At 43.6% G+C, this 21,921-nt stretch overlaps 1 protein-coding gene across 6 annotated transcripts in view; it reads right to left on the bottom strand.

The window, feature by feature from the left end:
• EEF2K (eukaryotic elongation factor 2 kinase) overlaps positions 1-21,921 on the bottom strand; it is a 347,873-nt gene that overhangs the window by 276,260 nt on the left and 49,692 nt on the right. For 5 of the 6 annotated variants that reach the window (XM_069645607.1, XM_069645606.1, XM_069645610.1 and 2 more), the window contains exons 1-3: positions 18,982-19,110; positions 7,937-7,986; positions 1,628-1,973 (exon numbers count right to left, since the gene is read on the bottom strand). In XM_069645607.1, the coding sequence (XP_069501708.1) occupies positions 1,628-1,900 (273 nt within the window). In that variant the 5' untranslated portion in view covers positions 1,901-1,973; positions 7,937-7,986; positions 18,982-19,110. Of the gene's footprint in view, positions 1-1,627; positions 1,974-7,936; positions 7,987-18,981; positions 19,111-21,921 lie in introns of those variants that run through there. The other variant, XM_069645609.1, reaches the window with a different exon arrangement.

Genomic DNA, 21,921 nt, shown 5'->3' with positions numbered 1-21,921 from the left:
CCACGCCGTCCTAAAGAACCTTTTTACTTTTGAAAGACATTTTGCTAAACAGTCCGTTTCAGCTAGCTGTCCACTCTACCCTGGGGACATGCTGGATTATCCGTGGGTCCTTGTGTTTGCGGTTTCTGGGACAAGAAGCCGGAATAGCTGTTTCTGATGTTATCTTGTTGACTCTAATGCCAGGCCAACAATGGTCCATCGACTGAATGAATAATCCAATCCAGTCGGATTTTTAAAATGCACACAGTATATGGACATTTTCTCCTTCGAAATCTGCCCTCAACTTCAACCCTTTGCTCTCACAGACCAAGGTATACATACCACTGGCCAGGGCAAAGTACGCCACCCTCTGGACAAGCTTCGGAACTCTTAGTCGCTATGTTAGTGATATGTTAGATACTTTTTGTAATGTGCTGAAAATCTAAATGGATTTCACTATTCAGCGGGTTGACATCCCTGTCCCTAATTTCGCTTTCCAAACATGAGGTAAATGTACCCTCAAATGAGGATTTCATAAATGGTGGGTGTGTCATTGTGTCTTACTTTGTTTCTCCCCAATCTTACTTTCTAATAAAAGCCAGTGACCTGGCGCGGTCTGGGTCTGCCTTTTCTGGAGGCAACCTGTAGAATATGCATAGTAGTGTCACGGAGGCCACTCCAGTTAAGAGAAACTATGAAAAAGCATCGCTGTTACATAGAATATTAAGAACAGACTTCTTCCACAGAGAGATTGCTGCGGCCATACCTGGCCATCAAAAGAAGCTTTTCCCCGGCTTGGCAAACTACCAAGAACCTATTCATATGACCTTTGTAGTTTTATTGATCATCAATGAGTTTCTCTCCTTTTTTTTTAGATGGAGTTTATTTATCCACTAATTGTGTACATAAGCATTTGTATTTATATCAGTGAATTCATATGTGCTAATTTCATGATTCACTGAACCGAAATTAAGTAATTTGAATTGAATATAATCCTTTTGACACTTCATCGTGAGTGAAAAAAGACCGCTAACAAGGAATTGATACATTATACTTTTTCAATCACATTAGTACACCACTGAGAACGAATGTATAAACAGAAGCATTATCGCTTTGGTTTTTAAGGGTAACAATGTATATCCTATGTAGCGATCCAGCTTGGGTTATCTGTAGTTATACCAATTCAAAAATATTATCTTTTCGAGATATTAACAAATATTGAGTTATTGCATGCAAGTGAACTACGCAGTTGTACAACCAAATTGACTCAATAGTTTATCACTGCACGTTTGAAATAGCGCATGCCGCGACTCTTGCAGACATATGTTAGGAACACAAACAAAGAAACAGCGAAAGAGCTTCTGCATGCACGCCAGACCGCTCACGCATTCAGGATTTTCAGGCACAGGCCTAGTTTAAGGGCACTTTTTCTCAGTCTCTGAGATAGAGCAGGACTTGTCCAGCTAAAGACCAAGCTGGACCGCCAGGAAAGCTGCTATGTCCTCCCTCTGCAGGAGGGAAGTCTGCTAATTGTCGTTAATCTGAGGCCCTTGTTGGCAAAACTTGCCTCTGATTTCCCTGTGTGTAGAGAGGTTTGACCCCCACCAGCCAACCAGGGAATGCTGTGGCATAACTAGCACCATCTTACCCTGTAATTCCTGGGAGAGGAGCTGGTTGCGTACTGCTCATTCTTGACCAAGTTATTGAAGTAGTTAGAAACTGAGCTGCCAACAGTTTTGTGAGACACAGGGTCATCTGTAATAGGGCAAATGTAATAATTGTCTTCCTCGTCGCTGTCCTCGTTGGCGTTGTCTGTGGAACCTCCCTTTTTCTTGGAACCAGCACGATCTGACGTATTTTCCCTTTTTGCGCTGGCGTTATCGAGGCCTTCCATGCTGAAGATTAGATCTTCGTCTGCCATGGTTGCGGTATATGCAATTTAACACCTTAATGGTGAAACTAGCCAGTATTGCAGGAGAAAATCAAGGCTGGACCTGTAACAAGAGAAAAGTAACGTTTCGTATATACATGTTGCAAAATCCATACGAAAGGCATGTGTAGGCAGAGGGAAGTGGGCACAGTCGCTCCTATTAGCCTAGACAGTACTGCCTCAAATGTCAAAGGCTGAAGTACAACACTGAACCTACTCGACAACTGATTCACTTTCCCTTTCACAGCTGGCGAGGCACCTACTCCATAAGGGATTTTATATTACCTGTGGAAGTAACATGTTGTTAAATGCTCCTCGAAAAAAATGAGGATAAGAGTGCATTACGTTAACAGAGGTGAGCTCTTGTTAATTGAGTCTTACCAATTGTTGGGCTCCCACTGTAAAGAAGGCTTATTTAAGACACAGTGGAAGAAACCTCAGACAGACACTAAGGGGCAATGATTGCCACATATTTGGCCTTCAAACACATATTTTCCCATTGGCCTTTAACTATATCTTCTTGGATTGATGGCATCATACTGCAGTGTGAAACAGAAAGAAATATGCTTCCACTGGGTTGTATGGACTTGACAAGTACAAATAGGCATGGATGAGATATGGTAGTATGAAGGGAGAAGGGTACATGCTGTTGGATATCAGCTCTCAGTCTCAGTAAGAATTGTCTGCATACGAGGTATTTATGTAATTGTTTATAATATGTTTACAGACAGAATCGACTTTGTATATAGACATCCCAAATCAATTCATCAAACAACACAATCACATTTTTTGTAGAAGCCCATAAAAGCCAATAAATAACATCAATATGAACTCATATTGGGATAAACATAATTCCATCAGTATGAAATCCCCTGCGATAAGTCACGCACAATTTCCATACATACATTATAAAATGTTACCATATGATACATAAAATGCACATCATTCCCTTCCATTAAAACCTGCCATAAAAAGTAGGTTCAATAAAAATCGTCTTATTATTGTAAGATGTCATACATTTGCATCTAATGGTTTCCAAGCTAGCACAAATAAACATTATGGCCCTCATTACGACCCTGGCGGAGAGGGGTTTACGCCAGCGTAATGCATGGCGTACCTCTCCGCCAGATTACGACTTTCCGTAGCGCCATGGTGATTTTTACGCCTGGATTTTCCGGGCGGAAAAATCCATGGCGCTACGGGACCTCTTGTTAATTACGCCACCGTAATCTACGGTGGCGTAATTAACGCCTTCCCCACTCCCATTATACCCTATGGGGCAAAAATGGGAATGGGGAAGGGTAAATGGGGATTGGGGACTAACCGCCCCGCCAAGGTCGGAATGGGGCGGTGAGTCCGCCAACCCCCATGGCGGAGTTGGCAGCTCTGCGCCATGGACCATGGTGCAAATTGCATCATGGTCCTCCGCCAGGGTCGTAATGAGGCCCTATGTGTTTTGTGGTTTCAATGTCAGACTCACCACATAACCTACAGCGGCGTTCTTGTCTGAGGATAACCAGTGTAGCACCCGCTATCTCCAGGACAGAGGTGTTATTACATTTAATCAATAGGCACTGCCTTACTAAATGGCTATTAGGAAAGGTCTCAATATATTTAGGAAGTTGTCTCCTCTTAAGCCTGAAGTGAACAAAGGGAGCACTGTTAACACTGGATGCCAGTTTCACAATGTCGGCATCAGATTGTACTCTTTTAACCTGTGAGTAACAACCCTCTTCAAAGATTGATTTGTGGACCCAGTGGAACATAGTACCTGCCCAGAGAGCCATTTCTTGTATACTCCCATTAGTTTCCCAAGGCTACCAAACCGCTCACATTCATACATCCCGAGGTAATCCTGGCAAAAAAAAGTGACCATTATTGTGTCATTGTCCAATTTCATTAACTTCTTGTTGCACATGGCCGATTTATGGTTTACCTCTATGGGAATGCTCATCATCAGATTGAATTTTAAGCTAATATATACTAACAATAGCGATTTAGAATTGTACCCTCTAATTGTACTAGATCATTCTTGTAGTTGTGTCCCCACACTTCCACACCATAGAGCATGCAAGTGAAAATTGTAGCTGGATATAATAGCAAGATGTCTTAGTAGAATATCATCCCTGTTTGTCAATTAATTGACAACACTTGGGTGTGCCTCATACTGTTAGTGTATGTGTAGATCCCAATGTAGGGTCCATTTAAGTTTATCATCAATCATGACACCCAAATGTTTATAGCAACCAATTTATGAGGTATTTGCTTCAGTGTTGGCTACCCAGAAACCTCTTTCCTATTTGTCTCGAACTTTGAGGTTAATGAAAAAACAATAGGCCATCTTGTATTGCACTGAATTGCACTTGTAGGCTTTGTATAGCACTGCATGTGATTTAATACAATCAGAGCATTATTTGAGCATACCCGAACCATATTCCCTTTTAGATTAATAGTTTGCTTTTGGCATTGACTTCACTTGCAATTAAAGAAAATGCATTACCTATTGTGGAAGATTTACATGACTAGGGGGAATCTCACAGATGTCTTGACATTTCAGGAGCTCTAGTGAATAGATTCTGCCATGAAGGTAAGCTCTGCTGAACAGTCTCACTTTCTGACAGCTTTCTGTGTTTTACAAACTGGTGCTCGTGGGTTTGTACCCAGATGGGCCTGCCGGCAATTGGGCAGTGACGGAACTTACCAACATCTATATATAAGACACCTTATGTATACTTGCCGCTGGGCATCAGTAATTGGCATGCTAGCAGCATTTTCGTAGAAATGGGGCTTCATATTTACAAAGTGATCCAGCTGATTTGTTCACTAAAAAGTATAAACCCATGTTTTTTGGCCAAATCTACAAAAGTGTTAGCAGTCTAAATAATGGAGGGAACATTCATGGCTACTCACTGGCAGGTGCAGAACCAAAATTATTCTAATTTCTGCTTTTTTTAAATTTTTGTAATAAAAACAAGAATCCCTTTGAAAGTAAAAACGCTGTTTCAATGACATATACAACTGTACTGCCAACGGGCTTAGTGACAGATTTGTTTTCATTGGTAAAAATAAATATAAAGCCATGCCTGGCTTTTTGAGGTGGTGGCCTATGGAAAGCTACAGTTATACTGGCCAAAACATATTGCTGTAATGTTATTGTCAGCCAGGTTTTTAGTGACTCATTCTCCTGTCAGAGTTTGTGCATCAGCCTGTCTGAGTTGGGTTCTCTCATACCATGATATCAAATCACGCCCCAGAGCCTTCCTTTGGTCATGCCTGGGAAGGCTTGTTACCTTGCCACAGAATAGGATATGCCTCCATTGAGCAAAGAAGGGGTCCACGGCTTCAAAGCATACTCTCTGCCAGCAATTGGGAAGCCACACTAGTGAGCAATTACTTGTCCGAACGACAAGCAGTAATAGTAAGGCAAACTCTGAACTTAGTTTTCTTCCAAGGATTCTTATCCCCTTTCTTCATCTGTGGTGGAGAAGGCTGGGTGAGCCCAATGAACAGCCTCTGACACACAGTCTAGTAAAAGAACTGGGTCGCAGGATACCCCAAAACGGGGGACAATTGCAGGAAAAGGCTCGAAGGCAAAAAACCCTACTGGTGTCAGATTGAAGAGGGCTGTATCAGATGTGTAGATGTGTAGATAATCAGAGAGAAGGAGCTAGGAGGAAAGCAAGGAGCCAGGAAGGACAAGGCAAAGGCAGTAGGGCAAAGGAGTGGAGCATACCTGCAGTATCGAAGCAAAGAGGGTTCATAGTGATAGTTTCCACAGTCGAAGGTTCGACATACACAAGTTCTGACACAAAAGCATCGAAAAAAAGTTTCAAATGCATTTTTTTTTTAAATGGGGGCCCCCAACCCCCGTTTTCTTTTTTAAAAAAACTTTTTTTTTCTACACGGAACAAAAAAAAAACATAACATGAAAAAATGCATTAGAAACTTTTTTATTAGAAACTTTGTATTAGGAACTTTTCTATGTCGAAACTTTTCTTTCGAAAGTATGACTGGAAACCAGCAAAGAGCTGCCTGCCACGTAGGTAGTCATGCCCAATCAGATAATAGAGCGCTGCCATCTTGAAAAAGGCCTAAACCACTATTGCATACGTCTAGTGCAGGTTCTCAGGTAAACTCAGCTTCTGTGCTGCAAGGACCATGGGCTCCGTACAGACCAGAGATGGAGCCAGTTTCTGAATTTACTGTAGTCTTTTTGTATAGTAGAGCTAGGGAGTGGGAGGAGTCAGAATAGCAAGAGAGTATTAACAGCCCAGAGATGGGTTTTATTATAATTATAATTGGTTATTTATAATGCGCGTAATACCCAGAGGTTTCTAAGTGCGGTCTCGGGGATCAAACATGTGTTGCTACGCCTCGTCTTGCTTCCGTGGCGAGCGTGTTGCCCCTGAGCTGTCCTCCCAGATTTTTTTAGACAACTCACTTTTCCGGTGTCCTGTCCCACCTTCCTGCAGCCAGAGCACTCTCGGAATGACTTCACCATACAAATCCCTCATTGTAACCAGCGCCTACATACCCAAGGGTTTTGTGCGCTGTAATAAATGCAAAAATAAATAAACTGCCCCAATAAAAATGTATTAAATAACAACATCTGCAACAGACAGAAAAGACTAAGCTTCACCCACCATTGCGTGCACTTACAGTATTGTCACTTGGGGAAAATGCACTTGATCTTGGTGTCATTTTTGTAACACCTACAATTACAAGAATGCAATATAACAGCATGCCATCCACATTTTCAGGTTGTAGTATGTGGTAGTTACAAGAAGACAAGGCCAACTTTTAACAGACTTACTGGCAGTCATAAAAAAATGCTTCTAATATGTCTTAGGTAATGTGCGTTGTTGCTAACTAGCCCCATGCCATTAGGGTGACCTCATTGCATTTTTACCAACAGAACTCTGGATGGTGGACATTGTGTATCTGGGATAACGTGCTGTTGTGTAAAAAAAAAGCCAGGACTGTAGGAACATGACTTCATGACACTGGGCCCGTTGGCAGCAATGAATGAGAGATAAAGAAACCGTGACAGTCACTTGGAACGTTTCTGCACATGCATCAGAAATATTGCAAGCAGAACATTGCTACAGAGAACAGTTCAGCTCACATCATCCTCAAATGCTTAATGAGCTATTGCAGGGATGTTTCCGTGCATCAGAACAGGAATCACATTTCCCTTCAGTGTGGCCTTTCCAAAATGAAAAATATTAATGTACAGACATTTGAAAATAGGTCTGCTAGAATCACCAGTGGGGCAGACAAATAATTGCTCCGAGGTTACCAATATTCAAACGGTTTCGTTGACTTTCTGTGAAAAAATCCAACGAGGGAAAAAAAAACTGACAGCTGCAGTGCACAAGTGACCACTATGAAAAACGGTGAATACATTTAAAAAATAATAATAATCATGAAAATCTCACGATCAGTCCAAAATCGAATATTGATATATTCTTTCGACATTGGTGCACACTTGCCATACCCGGAGTCATCATCATGGTATGTGTCTCACTGCACCATTTTCCCCGTCCCTCTCCTTTTAGCCTGCCTCCACTCCTGCATCAGCCCTACTGCTACGTTGTCCAATATAGGCAGCCTGATTTCTGTAAAGACACGCCTAGGAAGCATTTTAATCCAACTACCATTACAACCCCATGAAGGAGTAACACCTTGAAAACTTCTGTACCTGTAACCTTTTCATAATGAAAAAAGGCTAGTGTGAACTACTGGCTTCCGGCCACATTTCTGCTCGCTGGGATGTTTAACCCGCCTGCTGTGGGTCACACAATATTTTGGATAACAAAAGAGAGATTGGTGGTAACCTTTCAGATATCATAGCCCTATCTTATAACTTAAAATGGATCTGTAAGATCACCATTTCTGGGTAAACTCCCAGTACTTTGCGAGAGATTTTACATAGGATATAAATAATGGAGCACTGGGTGTGGAGGAAGTGTTGAGATGGCAGCATAATCAAATGCAAACAATTTCAGAAATAAGGAAACGTTTTACCTCAAAATTGGGCCCCGGGTGACTTCAGCGATGACCGAATTTGTGTTCACCTAATAAATAATTCAGAGAAAGTACAGATACAAATATGTCAAACAAAAATGATAGTGTATTCATGACATACCATTTCTTTATTCAACATATTTAATAACATGAGCGACATTACAAAAAACATCTTTACTCTAATTGATCTCAATACAAGACAAGAGGATAGACACGATTTGCAGGTAAAGGGTGAGGGCTGCGCCTCAACAAAGTTCATCCAAGTGCCCAGAAAAATCACCTCACTTATGAACAATACACAAACATTTAAAATACATTTACATCCTCTTCACAAGCCTCGGCAATTCAATCTAAAGTCAGACACGTGTCCATCCTATGTCGACATGCACGTTTCACCTGTGCTAAAACATTTCAGGGTCTTCATCAGGACGCTATTCCCTCATGTCCTATTGTCTCCAGCCATTTTAATAATAGCTTTGGCAGGGACAGTTATGTGTCAGGGTCACCCACAGACTACACACAAACTCTTCGTATGCGATAGTTCAACGTTTTCCTTAGTTACATTGCATTTTAACTTGACCACGTTTCATGTTAGCAATGCCATCTCTCTACTCTCCCATCTTTTACAATGATCCCATCAGTGTTGTCATTACATTTTTTTTTTTTAGGTACGAGGTCCGCTCGTCAATTATTCACGGCAAAATGGAAAAACCACTACCTGGACCGGACTTAATTCACTCATTCGTATTCTCTCAGGGTCTTTCGGCACATCGGATACAAAGACGAAAATATGTACATACGTATGGTTAGTGGTTCGAGTTATATTGAATTCGATAGTAATGTCATATTTGTTAAAATACAGAGAAATAGTTCCTCTAGTGCAATGGATCCTAATCATCTTTCCAATGCTCTCTTTAAGTCCGTCCCTAAAACCTGGGCATTAGTGTTGGACATGTTGTTTAAACAGATTATCCAGACAGATGTATTTCCTAAATCCTGACAAACATCTTATATCATCCCCATTCATAAGAAGGCAGTGCAGATGGACCCTAAAAAACTACAGCCCGATTATGATAATGACGCCGACAGCTAGATGTGTGCGTCCTTGGTCTTGTCCCACTTGGAAAAGTAGGCGATGGAGAATTACATTTAAAAAAAACATCAGACAAGGTTTGCAAGAGGTCTTGGCACTACTCTGAATTTATTTTTGCTTAAATGTTTGCAAGAGTTAGCTTGGGTTAAAAAGTATGACTCCATTTATGCAGTATCAATAGACCGCACAGCTGCCTTTGAAATGGTGGCACGGGATTGGCTTTAGACAAAGTTGGCACACTGGGGTATAGATGGGAGGCTACTCTCCATCTTAATTAGGCTCCATGAATCTTTTAATATTCAGATCAAGCTAGCTCTTGAAGGCACCCTGTCTTATAAGATTGAAATCCCGGTAGGATTGAGGCAGGGGTGCGTATTGGCCCCCTGCCTATTTAACTTGTTCCTGGCAGACCTGGGCGAGGTGGTAGAGGAAGCTACTTTTGTTGTGCCAAAGTTGGGTACCATGCACTTTAGTGGGATCTCCTATGCAGATGATTTAATGCTCTTTGATGTGACTGGTATTGGTCTGCAAAGGATGATTACAGCATTTGGGAAACTATGCACAGACAAACGGTCTCCTAATAAATCCCCAAAAGCAAAACATTATACAGTTTACCACCTATAGGAAAAGTGGAGCGCTTTCTAGGGGCCGTTAATGATACACGGTTGATGAAGTTGGATAGTCTTATATACCTGGGATGGCCCCGCTCGGAGTCTCCACACGGCTGGAGGCTTCCCTCGTCCCGGGCCCCACCAGGGACACAGGAACAAGAAGGTAAGTGGGGGTGGGGAGGCAGGTGGGAGGGAGGGAAGGGAATTAAAAAAAAAAGGCTTACCCGAGTCCCCGGCGGGGGGCGAAGGCAGCCTCTCAGCCGCGGGGAGGCTCGGAGCGGGGATGACAAAGGACGTGGAATCCCAACAGAGGGATTCCTGGCCTGGTAATGACTCGGCGAGGGCCAATCAGAATGGCTCTTGCATTCTGATTGTGCCCTCGCCGGCTACTAATATACTTTAGGGAATTTGTTTATAATGTTAATTATGTAGATGAAGATGTATTGTGGAACAGAGTTGTTGAACTGCTCTCTAGTTCCATAAGCCTGGACGTCTGGGGCTTTACAAACAATTTGAAAGATTATAGGCCCTAATGAGGTAATCTGCAAATGATGAGGTTACAATGAGAGAATGTCTTTTAAATGATTTATAAGTAATTCATGGATAGGTAGTTGCACCATAGCAGAAATTTTACGATTAAGCTTCTCTATTTGTTTTCTTCTTTTTAAGGGAATCATTTACGACTGTGATTAATTTTATTTATTTATTTTTCAATTTATTTCAGCACACTGAACCCTGGGGCATGTGGGTGCTAGTTACAGTAAGTGCATAGTACAAAGGTTACAGGTTAGTCAATCACAACATAGGTTTGGGCGCATAATTTGGAAAGCCTCACCTCATGGTACGGGGTGCTACATCAAATATGCTGTTATAGGTAGGTAAAGAGCGACATAGGTTTGGGTGCCCAATTTGGAAAGTCTCACCTTATAGTACGGGGTGCTACATCAAGCAAGCAGTTACAGGTAAGTGGGAAACAACATAATGCGAGGGGCATACTGAAAATAAGAAGTTCAGCATTATAGCGACCAGCACAATCAGACAATAGTGTGAGACATGGGGTTAGTGAATGTCGATACGCAATAGGAGCGAGGCATCGGGTAACGTGGGTGATAAAAGTCAGGGTCCGACACTCGGGAGTCAAGCTTATTGGATGTGGTCGGCGGATAGCCTGGTGGACTAGGGAGTGGTGTGTAACCTCCGGTTTAAGGTCTTGCATTGGTAGATGCAGGGGGCGGATTGATGGGAGTGCGCTCTGGTGGTTTATGGATTCTGAAAGAGGTGGTGTGCAGAGGGTGGAAGGATGAGGCAGGTAGTAGAATGTTACTAACCAATGCTGTACTGGCTGAAATCTTGTGGGAGGCACAAGGTGTGGTTAGAGCGAGTCAAGTAAACGCTGATGGGCTGAAAGTGGGGGCCGATACCGGCAGATCGCCTTTGCATGACCAAATGGGAGCGATGGAAGGCTTATCTCTGAGAGCAGTGATGGGAAAGGTGTAGGAGACACAGAATGTGTATGAGCGGCGAAGAAACATCTTACCTGCATGAAAGGCTGGGATGGCCGAAGAACGAAGTTTGAGGCATCACAAACAGGCAGTGGAGACTTCTTGGATCAGTGAAAAAGGAGTCATTAGGGCAGCCTGGCCGACATGCCCGTTAAGACAGGCAAAGACAGGAGCCTTAGTGAGGCCCTTTGGGAGAGGGGCCAGCATCGCCTGCCGGCTACGGGCATACGGTGGGCTTATGCCCAGCCAAACCCAAGGGCAGGGAGGCGGTCTTCGGGCCTCCAGGGTGCAGGCAGCAAACATCTGATGCATCCCGGCGGCCATGATGGAAAGGCCACGCTCCTTGCGACCTCTGGTGCAGGCAACCTCCTCTCAGGTGGAGGGAGGGATAGAGTGATACCGTTTAAGATATTGGGATAATATTTATTATAATGTGTTTGTTAAATCTATTGTTGGTATCTAAACTAATATTGATCTATGTAATGATCTTTTTGAAATGTATTTTATGTGTCCGTTTTCCTATATTTGTAAATCTTGAATTAATTTTCACCAAATGCAGATAAAAACAAATAGAACATGTACATAGATACAGTTTTAAACAGATACACGTGGGTTGTCTCAAACAATAAGCCAATTTGCATACAGTTTCAGGACCAAGTATGCTACGTGAATATTGGCCTACAAACATAAGTCTATACTCAAAGCAACCAAGAAAGACAAGACAATAAAAGCAGAAAGACATACAAGTCTGAGTACCCAAAGAGCTCATGAGCCATGGCACCACCTCACAAATGAAGTTACACAAAAGGAAACACACTAGTGTGGCCGACTGGTGATTGCTAAGGAACATATTTCTTCTTGCTACAATTGTGTGAGAGCATATAGTGGGTTAGCACATTTTAGCCAAGCAACACAATAAACGTATAAAGGCAATCACATCTGAGCTACTTCTTTTAGATTTAATATAACACGCTAAAAATCTAATGCTACAAATCATGCGTCCCAAGGTGTAAGAACCACAGATATCAACTTTCTGCGTCCAAATCCGTCTTTGTTGTGAAACTGTAACATGCTTGCAGTGAGCTCAATATTCTTATCCAATCTATCTTGCTAATCCTCATCACAGTAGAAATTGTATGGCACAGCCTTAGGGGCCCTCTATCTACTTTGGTCCTGAATAACGCCATTTAATTCTAATAATGACACAATGCCCCACGTGGGAGTGTGATAGCTATGCTCTGCGGGAGACAAGTTGCTACTGCAGAAAAGCAACACCAACTCCAGACTGCCAAAGGGAAAATGTCATGTTTTGAAAAGCAACCTTGATTGTCTAGGTCGTGGCCATCTTCATGAATGGCATATACTGCACCACACAAAGTCAGACTTTAGAAACAAAACTATCCTCCTAAATTGCATATACCATACCTTACATGCTGAAGCTTTAGACAGCTGACCTACTCCCTTAAAACACATGTCATGCACTATACATGGTAAGGCTTGAAACAGCAGAGCTAGCTCCTACATTGTGCATACTATACATGTTCAGATCTACCCCCCGCCCCAAATTGAATATACTGTACATGTTCAAGCTTTAGAGGCAAAGCTATCCCCTTAAATCACTCTACCTGCACCATATACGGCCAGACTTTAGACAACATAACTATCCCCCTAAATTGCATTTACTGTACCTTGCATGCTTATGCTTTAGAGAGCAGAACTATCCCCCTAAATTGCATTTACTGTACCTTGCATGCTTAAGCTTTAGAGAGCAGAACTATACCCCTAAATTGAACGTCCTGCACCATACACAGTCAGACTTTAGACAACGGAAATATCCCCCTAAATTGCATTTACTGTACCTTGCATGCTCAAGCTTTAGAGAGCAGAACTATTCCAGCTAAAGGAAGAGTCCATGAGAAGGTAGAAAAGGGAGCGCCCATGGCCAAAGCATGTTTTTACGTAGCTTTTAGAACTAGTTCAAAACAACGCAAACAATTCTCTGACATTCATCCTCAGCAATCATTGTAATTGCTGGAGCAGAAATCAGCCATCAAACACACTCTTCACCCCAAAAAGGAAGTCCCGTTCACCCTTCCTCTCCTTTGTAGTGCACAGAGGTATTGATGCTCCTTCAAGGCTTCAAGGCTCTGGGAAACCTGTGTGGGCACAGCTCAAACCGGGTGCATCAGCTAAAGTTTAACAGCCCCTCTCTATCCTTAGGAAGCCAGCCCTTACAAATTGGATGAATAAATCATGCCTGTTGACATCATCTAGCTGTCGCACAAAGCTTTGTAAGAAACTCAGGCAGAGATCCTTACCTAGCAAGGCCCCAGAGAAAGACTGCAGATAACAGTGTTATTGGACTGGCCATCCTATTCCCAACCCAACCCCCCTTTCTTTCACTGCCAGCACGCTTCTCTTCAACTTCCTGCAGCCGCTGCACTCACTTCAGGCTAAGGTGGAGGAATCCACAATCCACCTTCTGTCTTTTCTGCTCCTGATTTCTTTGCGAAGAACCCACCGCAGGTTTGCAGCATCATTATGATGTTGTAGTCCTGGTGAGGCCTCAGCCGTTGGGGGCGGAGCAGATTTCACTTCTGGCCTATGGCTGCGTGCCCTCTGTGAGAAGAGTTTGGGGCTTGTGGGAGACAACAAGGTAGACCTCTGGGAGCAAAGGGCAGGGATTCTGGCCAATGCTCTGGCTGCCTGACGAATGCCTGACCAACGTTTTGCTGTGCTCCCAACTGGCGCTGCCACCAATGGGAAAACGTTCCAGCAGGCCACTGAGCACAGCACCTGAGCATGTAAGATAATTGAGGCATCTCAGCCTTCCAAACAAATATACTAAGAAAGGTGATATATCTGATTGCGACTCTCAAATTACGAGCAGTCCTTTCTCTGAACCAAACGTTCTTGCTTCCCATAACCGTTATTATGTAGTTGATTGTAATGACCAGTTTTCCCATGCTTCCCCCTTTTCCGCAACTGCCAACTAGCAAATGTTTGTTTTGTTCCACATGGGGTACAATGAATCTACTTGAGACATTGAAAAAGAGAGAGAGATTACAGGCCACTGTCCCTTATAAACTGTGATGCCAAGATATTTGCAAAGATTCTGGCCACTAGACTCCTACCTCACATGCCAGTATTAGTACACCCTGACCAATGCGGGTTCATCCCCACTATATCTACAGCACTCAATTTACGTAGGCTATTTGGTGTCATGGCCCAGATCAAACCGGAGGACCACCCATGGCGGTAGCTGTGTCCTTAGATGCCGAAAAGGCGTTTGACTCTGTATCATGGACATACCTGTTCATAGTGTTGGAAAAATTTGGACTGGGCCCATGCTTTCTGAGATATGTCAAGGTGTTGTACACTAACCCGGGAGCTAGGGTGTTGACTAACCATACTATGTCAGAGTGGTTTGAGTTGGGGAGGGGTACTAAACAGGGCTGCCCGTTCTCCCCCATACTGTTCGCCCTTACCATGGAACCAGCTGCTGCAGCAATCAGAGAGCATCAGAAACAGTGGGGTATATGGATGGCGGCCCTGACCCAATCGATATCCCTATATGCAGATGATACCCTATTATACATCCGAGAACCTGACACACACTTGGGCCCTGTGATGGAAACAATGCACAAATTCGCATAATATTCAGGATACAAAACTAATCACTCTAAATCTGAAATCTTCCCCCTGACCCCTGCTACCAGATGCCCAAGCAACACACACGGGCTACAGTGGTCCCCAGACAAGATAAGATACTTGGGGGTTATCGTCCCAAGAGACAGGACATCCCTATTATTGAATAATCACAAATCCCTACTGACTACGATTGCCTCTAGGCTCCGCTTCTGGGCTAAACTCCCTATTTCACTTATTGGCCGGGTAGCCATACTAAAAATGGTCATCCTTCCTAAGCTACTGTATATGTTTACTAACGTTTCGATTTGGCCTGGTAGGCGATTTTTTGACACTCTCAGATCCATGGCAGTGGAATTTATATGGTGCGGGGGGCTGCCAGGATGAAGTGGGAGAAAATGGTGGAACCATATACTAAAGGTGGCATAGCAGCTCCGGACATCGAATTATATTATTTGGTTGCACAGGCCCAATTTGTTAAGCACTGGTGTGACGAACACGACATCTCACCACACATCTGTCTTGAAAAACATGCAGCACGCCCAACCGACATAAGGTCAGTCATCTTTAAAGGCAAACACGGGGATGAATGCCCATTTGACCCAGTTAGCACAACAGCGCAGGCATGGTTCAAACTCTACCGAAGGCTTGGGATTAAGACGCCTTACTACGCTGAGGCCCCATTTTGGAACTTCCCAGGTATAACACCAACATATGATCCAGGTATACAAAGCAAATGGGACCCAGATGAGGAATTTAAAATCAAGGACATATTCCCTAATGGTAAATTCATAACGCTGGAGGACTTCAAAACAGGGATGGGAAGGGACCAATTGATGATTTTGCAATATCACAGAATGAGACTGGCATTCAAGGCTCGGTGGCCAATGTTCCCAGATGAACCCCCACCATACCCATGCCTTCTGACCCTGGCAACCCGAGCTGGAACCAGCATTTCGGGCCTATATGCGACCGTGCAGGCTAATACTCCAACGGTAAACGTAATAAAGGCTTCCTGGGAAGCTGACCTGGGTGAGGATATAACTGACAGAAACTGGGAGAGGTACTGTGAATTGACCAAGAGGGTGTCCATGAACGCGGGCCTCCGGCTGATTCAATTTGAGATGCTAAATAAGTTACACTATACCCCCCAGAAGGTGGCGAGGTTTACAAATAATGGTCCTGGTGAATGTCCAAAGTGTGGGGTGGATCGGGCTGACTCGATACATATGGACTGGAGCTGCCCTCATGTGCGTCCCTTTTGGGGCGGGGTAGCGAACATCCTAGAGGAGGTGACCCAGATACCTGCAGACCTCACACCACAAACATATCTGTTTGGGGACATTGGTAAACAGGCGGAGGTAACAAGAAGGCTCTTTAACATCACATGCGCAGTGGCCAAAAAATGCATTTTGCAAAAATGGAAGCGTACACAGGCACCGAGAATGAGCCACTTTCTTAAGGAATTAATGTATGTCAATGATTGTGAAGAACACTACATAATGTCACTCCCGAACTCCAGTAAACCAAAGGACATCTGGGCCCCGTTCAGAATGTACTTATGCGAAGCGGACTCGGTCAGTAACAGCCCGGCAGCGCCCAGTGATCCATCAAATCAGTAATGCTGTTTATGCTGTAACATAACTGAACTGAATGTTGTTGTTCCGAATATATGCAATATGTGTTGTTGTTGCAACGTCATGTACCACAAGCATTAAATAAAGTTTAAAAAAAAAAAAAGAAAAAGAGAGAGAGAGAGAGAGAGAGAGAGACAGAGAGATGACGGGATTGGCAGTGGTAATGTGAGCTAGTGACATAAGACCTGTCTGCAAGAGGCCATTGGTAGGAGTGCAGGGCTGCAGGTTGTTTTGCTTTGTAAGGTCTATTCCTCGGGAGGATAGTTCAGGGGCAATGCGCTGGCCTTGGAAGCAAGACACGCTGCAACACTGGTTCGATCCCCGGACCCGCGCTTAGAAACCTCTGGGTATTAAGAGCGTTATAAGTAGCCAATTACAATTCCCCTCTTTCCCCCACTAACCGACTCCCATCTAAGATTTCCTACAACCTTACACTGCACACAAATCCCCCACTACCAGCCGCCATCAGCCTTGCCATTAACACATTAACACTAAATAAACCATGATTAGTTTACTCTCCCACATCAACGGCTAACCAGACCCAAAGTGCTATACCCTGTCAGATCTTGGATTCTTCAGTATGGATAACATACTCCTAGGTTTCTCCACCAAACTGTCATGATGCCCGCTCCCGGGGAGCCGGTTCAAGCCCTGCGTCCCCGAAAGCGGACATCCAGTCCCCAAGGAAGGACCCAGCAACCCCATATAGGGGCCCTTTGGACAGTGTCCTGGCGCCTATGGCGCCAGGCTCATAAAAGACATCAGTCCTGGCGCCATAGGCGCCAGGCTCATTATGGGAGTGCTTGGGTGCACTTACCTGATGCAGACCATGCTGCAGGATCCCAGCCTCCTTGAGGCTGAAAGGAACTACTTTACCTGTGGGACTAATTTACCATCCGGGCGTGGTCGGGGAAGGATACATACCTGATTGGAGGAAGGATACATACCTGGAACTTCTTCCAAGGCTATTTAAACCCCACCCGAACAGCCACATGTGCTTCGCGTTGTTCTGCATCTAGCAGCTGGACGCTCACCGTGTCTGCTCCTGCATCCTGACTTCTGCCACGCCTGCCAGCATCCTGGATCACCTGCAAAGGAAGAGAAGAAGAGAACAGAAGAAGGAAAAGTCCTTACCTGCTAAAAACCGCATCCCGGAGACATCTCGCCGACAATCCTGAAAAGGAAGACTTTTATTTAAAAGCTCATCGTGTCGATCGCTGCAGCGCCGCATTCCACTCACCTTTACAGGGCGCCTCCATGTTCAGCAGCGATCATCCGGATTCGCAGTCACGCCCCAACGCCTAGGGAGAAAAAGACCAGAACAAAAGGTGAGAGAGAGAAGGGAATATGGAAAGCTAAATCTCCATGTTAAGACTTACCTGTTGATTCATTCCCTCTTCATTTCGGGTCCGCGCCGCATCCTGGCATTTCCGGACCCCGGCCCCTAAGGGGAAAAAGAGACATCAGCGTTAATGAGCGAATGAAAAGACATTACAAAAAACGCTCATTAAAGACTTACCTGATTTCTACAAGGATTTCACCTCTCATCTCGGGTCGGTGCCTGTTCCTCGGCATTCCGTACCCCGGCCCCTATGGGGAAAAAGACACTAGCATTAGTACATTAATGCATGGACACAAGGGGAACCTCTTATCAAAAAAACTTACCCGGAAGCCAAGCAAGTTTGGTTCTCACCATTCCGAAAATCCAGTGAAGTAACTGGATACCAACGCACCCCTGCATCAGAAGCAGGACGGAGAGCTCGTCCTTCCAGACCCTAAGGTGAGACGCTACGAGGAATCACAGAAGGGTTTCGAGGAGGGTGAGAGGGGAAAGTGGGAGGCCGATTGCATTACCCCGCAGACAGTTAATCCCCTATCTTCGCCTACAGAAGGATACTTCTGCGAGCCAGACAAGCCAGATTTGGGGGCCCGGTCCAGTCCGTCTTCCGAACCCTGCGCATCACCTTAGAAGAGGTCACAGCAGCGCGAACCAGGCCAGCGCCTCCGTGGGAGTCAGGTGAGCGTTACAGAAACGCATAGAAATCAGACTGGCACACAGGAACCTGGTACTTCCAACATGCACATGCAAGCAAGCAGTCCTTCAACTCTCACGTACGGGAGCGAAGGTACCAGGACTAATACCCTGAATTTCTTTTTAATAAACTCTGAGAGCACTACCAAACCTCTGGACTGGCACAGTATGAAAAGCCCAACCAATAAAAATAATCACCCCTTCATATTAATTGAAATATGCAGAGTTCACACTATTACACATGGATGACCCAGAATAAATTGTGCATGCACAGGTATAACAGTGGTGCTTTTATATAATACTCGGTCTCCTCCATGGAAGGATAAAACTCTGAGAAACACAACTATGTACCATGGAAGTATCAGTCTGACTAAATACATTCACATCTGAATTATAAGTAACAGAACAAAACTGGGCCTATATAATAAAATGGATTACAAATTGGAAGTAGACAAAAAACAAGTAATAATGCCTCAGTTCATGTGATATAGACAGTTTTGTGGAAGAAATCATAAGCCTTACAGTAAGTTGCTGAAAGCGAAGGATGAAATAGCTCACTGCCCACTCTCCTGGGTCAAGCGCAGCCTGAACTTCATGGAGCAGCTTCAGTGATCACAGATGGGATTCTCTCCACTTGTGCTCTAGGACTCTAGATTTGAAGAAACATACAACATTTAAATTCCATTCTCTTTAAGACTCTGGAATCAGCAGAGCAACATGTTACTGTGCAGTGTATTACTCCCTATAAGAATGTCCGTTCTTCAGGCTGTTTAAAAAATGTAAATGCAGTTCCAGAGCGCATATTCAGAAATCAGTCACCATGTCACATACTCCCTTGGTGCCAAAAGGGAGTCAGGAAGTCCATTTAAAAATTATGAGAGACAGTGAAAGCTGCCCTATGAAAATAAGAACACTGTTCATGTACCTTATACAGCTGACACTGTGGAGGTGACGTGTGAGCGCAACAGAAAAAATAGCAATGCAAACCCAATATTCATTACTGTGGTGATGATAGCTGTGCAATTGCCTTGCAAACAAAAGTATTCCTTGAATCTTCTGCAAGCATTATCAAAAGTCTAAGGCAGGCCTTCATTTATAGGAATTCACAATGGGTTCCTGGATTCCCCAATAAACGTTGATGCCTGATTTCTTTATTTGCTTTGATTCACTTAAGAACTTTTACAAAAATGAATCAAACAACATTCAAAATATACCATTTAAAATTCATACAAGCATTTAGAACATTTAAAATATTTAACAACATTAAAAACATTTAAAACATATCATTCATATCAACCGAAGTCAAGAGTCAATCAATCAAACATATGTAGGGGTGCTTCATAACACGGGTAAGACCTTTAATGTATCCCAAAGTACACTCCAGATTTTAAATAAGGCCATGTGAACCCTCTCCGACTCATGACCTCTTCTAAGGTGATGCGCAGGGTTCGGAAGACGGACTGGACCGGGCCCCCAAATTTAGACAAAAGGCCCAAAAGTCATCAGACTTGATCGCATCATAGTGACCCACAAACTGCCCTGGCATGGTCATACATAGGGGTGTCTACCTTGGGCATGCTGTCAAGGCTTGTCTAGGAGTCTCAACTTTGTTTTCCAACATACACATCCTACATATTCTGTTTGCTATGCCAATTTTCAGGCGGCCCCCCTGTAGTGCCAGCACAGGCAGCTAGTTGGTCCGTAGGCGTAGTCTAAAGCTACGAACAACAGGGTTTGGACATCTCAGTAAATAATACTGAGTCTTAAGATATCTAGTAACAATTTTCTCAACATATTTGTAGTTGTGTAAAGTTGCTAAATGCGTGTAATTATTTATCATGCCTTATACAAATTGGATTTGTATTGAACTCTGCATTCCATGCACTTTTTGTAGATAATGGTAACGTTCGTGAAACTATAAATAACTTGTCTGGCACTCTTCACTACAGTCTCTGTGTTTTCATTTCTCATCTCCCTGAGCAAGCTCTGAGAGCAGCCTTTCTCTCTCAAAAACCGTGACGTAGAGGCACGCTAAACAGTTCTCTCCATACTCGGAACTTAGTCAGAGTGTCGGAGATCAGAAGACTTGGCACATGTGCTAATTCCAAAAATAACCCTTACCTCTTCACAAAATGAAAGTCCCTGTGAATCCGACGACAGAGGCAGGGGAGCCATACACACACACCTTACTTCAAAATCATTCTCTGAGACTGGTGAGCGGCTGGAATATAAAACTCTCACTTATGAGGTTTTAGTCATCATAAAGGCATACTAAAGCAGCCCTGATTGATTTAATGGGGTTTCCTTCCATGTAGATACATTACTATATTTAAAGGAGTTGGGGAGAACATGGCTAGGTCGTTTTTGTTCCCAACTGCCACTTCTCTCAACATTCCAACCCCTTCAGGGATTCCAGGAAGGTCATGTAGAGGCCATTTTGACCAAAGGCCATTGAACTGGCCAATGACTTTTCACTAGTGAAACTAAAATGGCAGCCCCCATTACATCCAATGTACATACAGTATGGAAAATACATATTTAGGTTAAAATGTTTATGTATTACAATTCAGCCTTAACATCAATTCATACACCTTGAAATTAGTGTATGTCACTGTTCTTATGCATATAAATACCTTTCCTACATACAGCCCGAATGATCTGCTACACATGTGCTTAATGAATTGCTCCAGGTAGGGGCGCCCCAACAACCTAGCCTATGCTTAATATGTACTCCACATTCATCAGGTGGGTTACACACGCATCAACAGCACGTTTTGCATCTGCCTCTTCCATTGTCACATTAATAACCACTCCCTGCCCTTTACAGAGCCACCACAGCAAGGCTACCAAAAATAGCATAAGGACGCTACACATGCCCACTTTCCTTACATAAACATTCTTGACAGCGAATGGGGGTATGTACAATATGTAGCACTGGTTAGGGGAAGTTGAAGCGACAGTAGTGGCTAATTGTCCTACAATGGAATCACCTTACTCCAACATTATGAAAACCCAAACTCTTGTACTGTAAATCTGTAAAGTGGAACATTGACTCTCGCCAGTTTTTATAAAAAGATGCACCATGATGGATACCATCATTTTGATTTTGGCACACACGTAGCAAAGGAAAAATGTGTTGAGAAGCAGAATTCTTTGTTGGGGTAGAAATTGAATATACAACGATATACACTGAATGCAGCACAGATTGATTTGTTTTTGTTTTAATTTGTGACAACGTTTATTTACACTGAACAACTTGAATTGGCAGTTTTCTGTTCAGTTGAATTTTGGGAACTTCAAAGAGCACTGCTTGCAATTGCATTCCATAGAGACACACATCCAAAGTAGAGGAAGGTCATCTCTGGATGCGCTGTTTGCCACTAACTGCAAGAGGTGCCACATGTCCCCCTCCTGTCCACCTGAGAGGCAGGTATATGTGCTTTAAAGAGGACTTTGTGGGTG

This window comes from Ambystoma mexicanum, chromosome 2p (genome assembly GCF_040938575.1).
Source record: "Ambystoma mexicanum isolate Mex_15411 chromosome 2p, UKY_AmexF1_1, whole genome shotgun sequence".
In the NCBI taxonomy this organism is placed as follows: domain Eukaryota; kingdom Metazoa; phylum Chordata; class Amphibia; order Caudata; family Ambystomatidae; genus Ambystoma; species Ambystoma mexicanum.
Note: the sequence above shows the minus strand (reverse complement) of the source record. Positions and strands in the feature narration are given on the sequence as shown.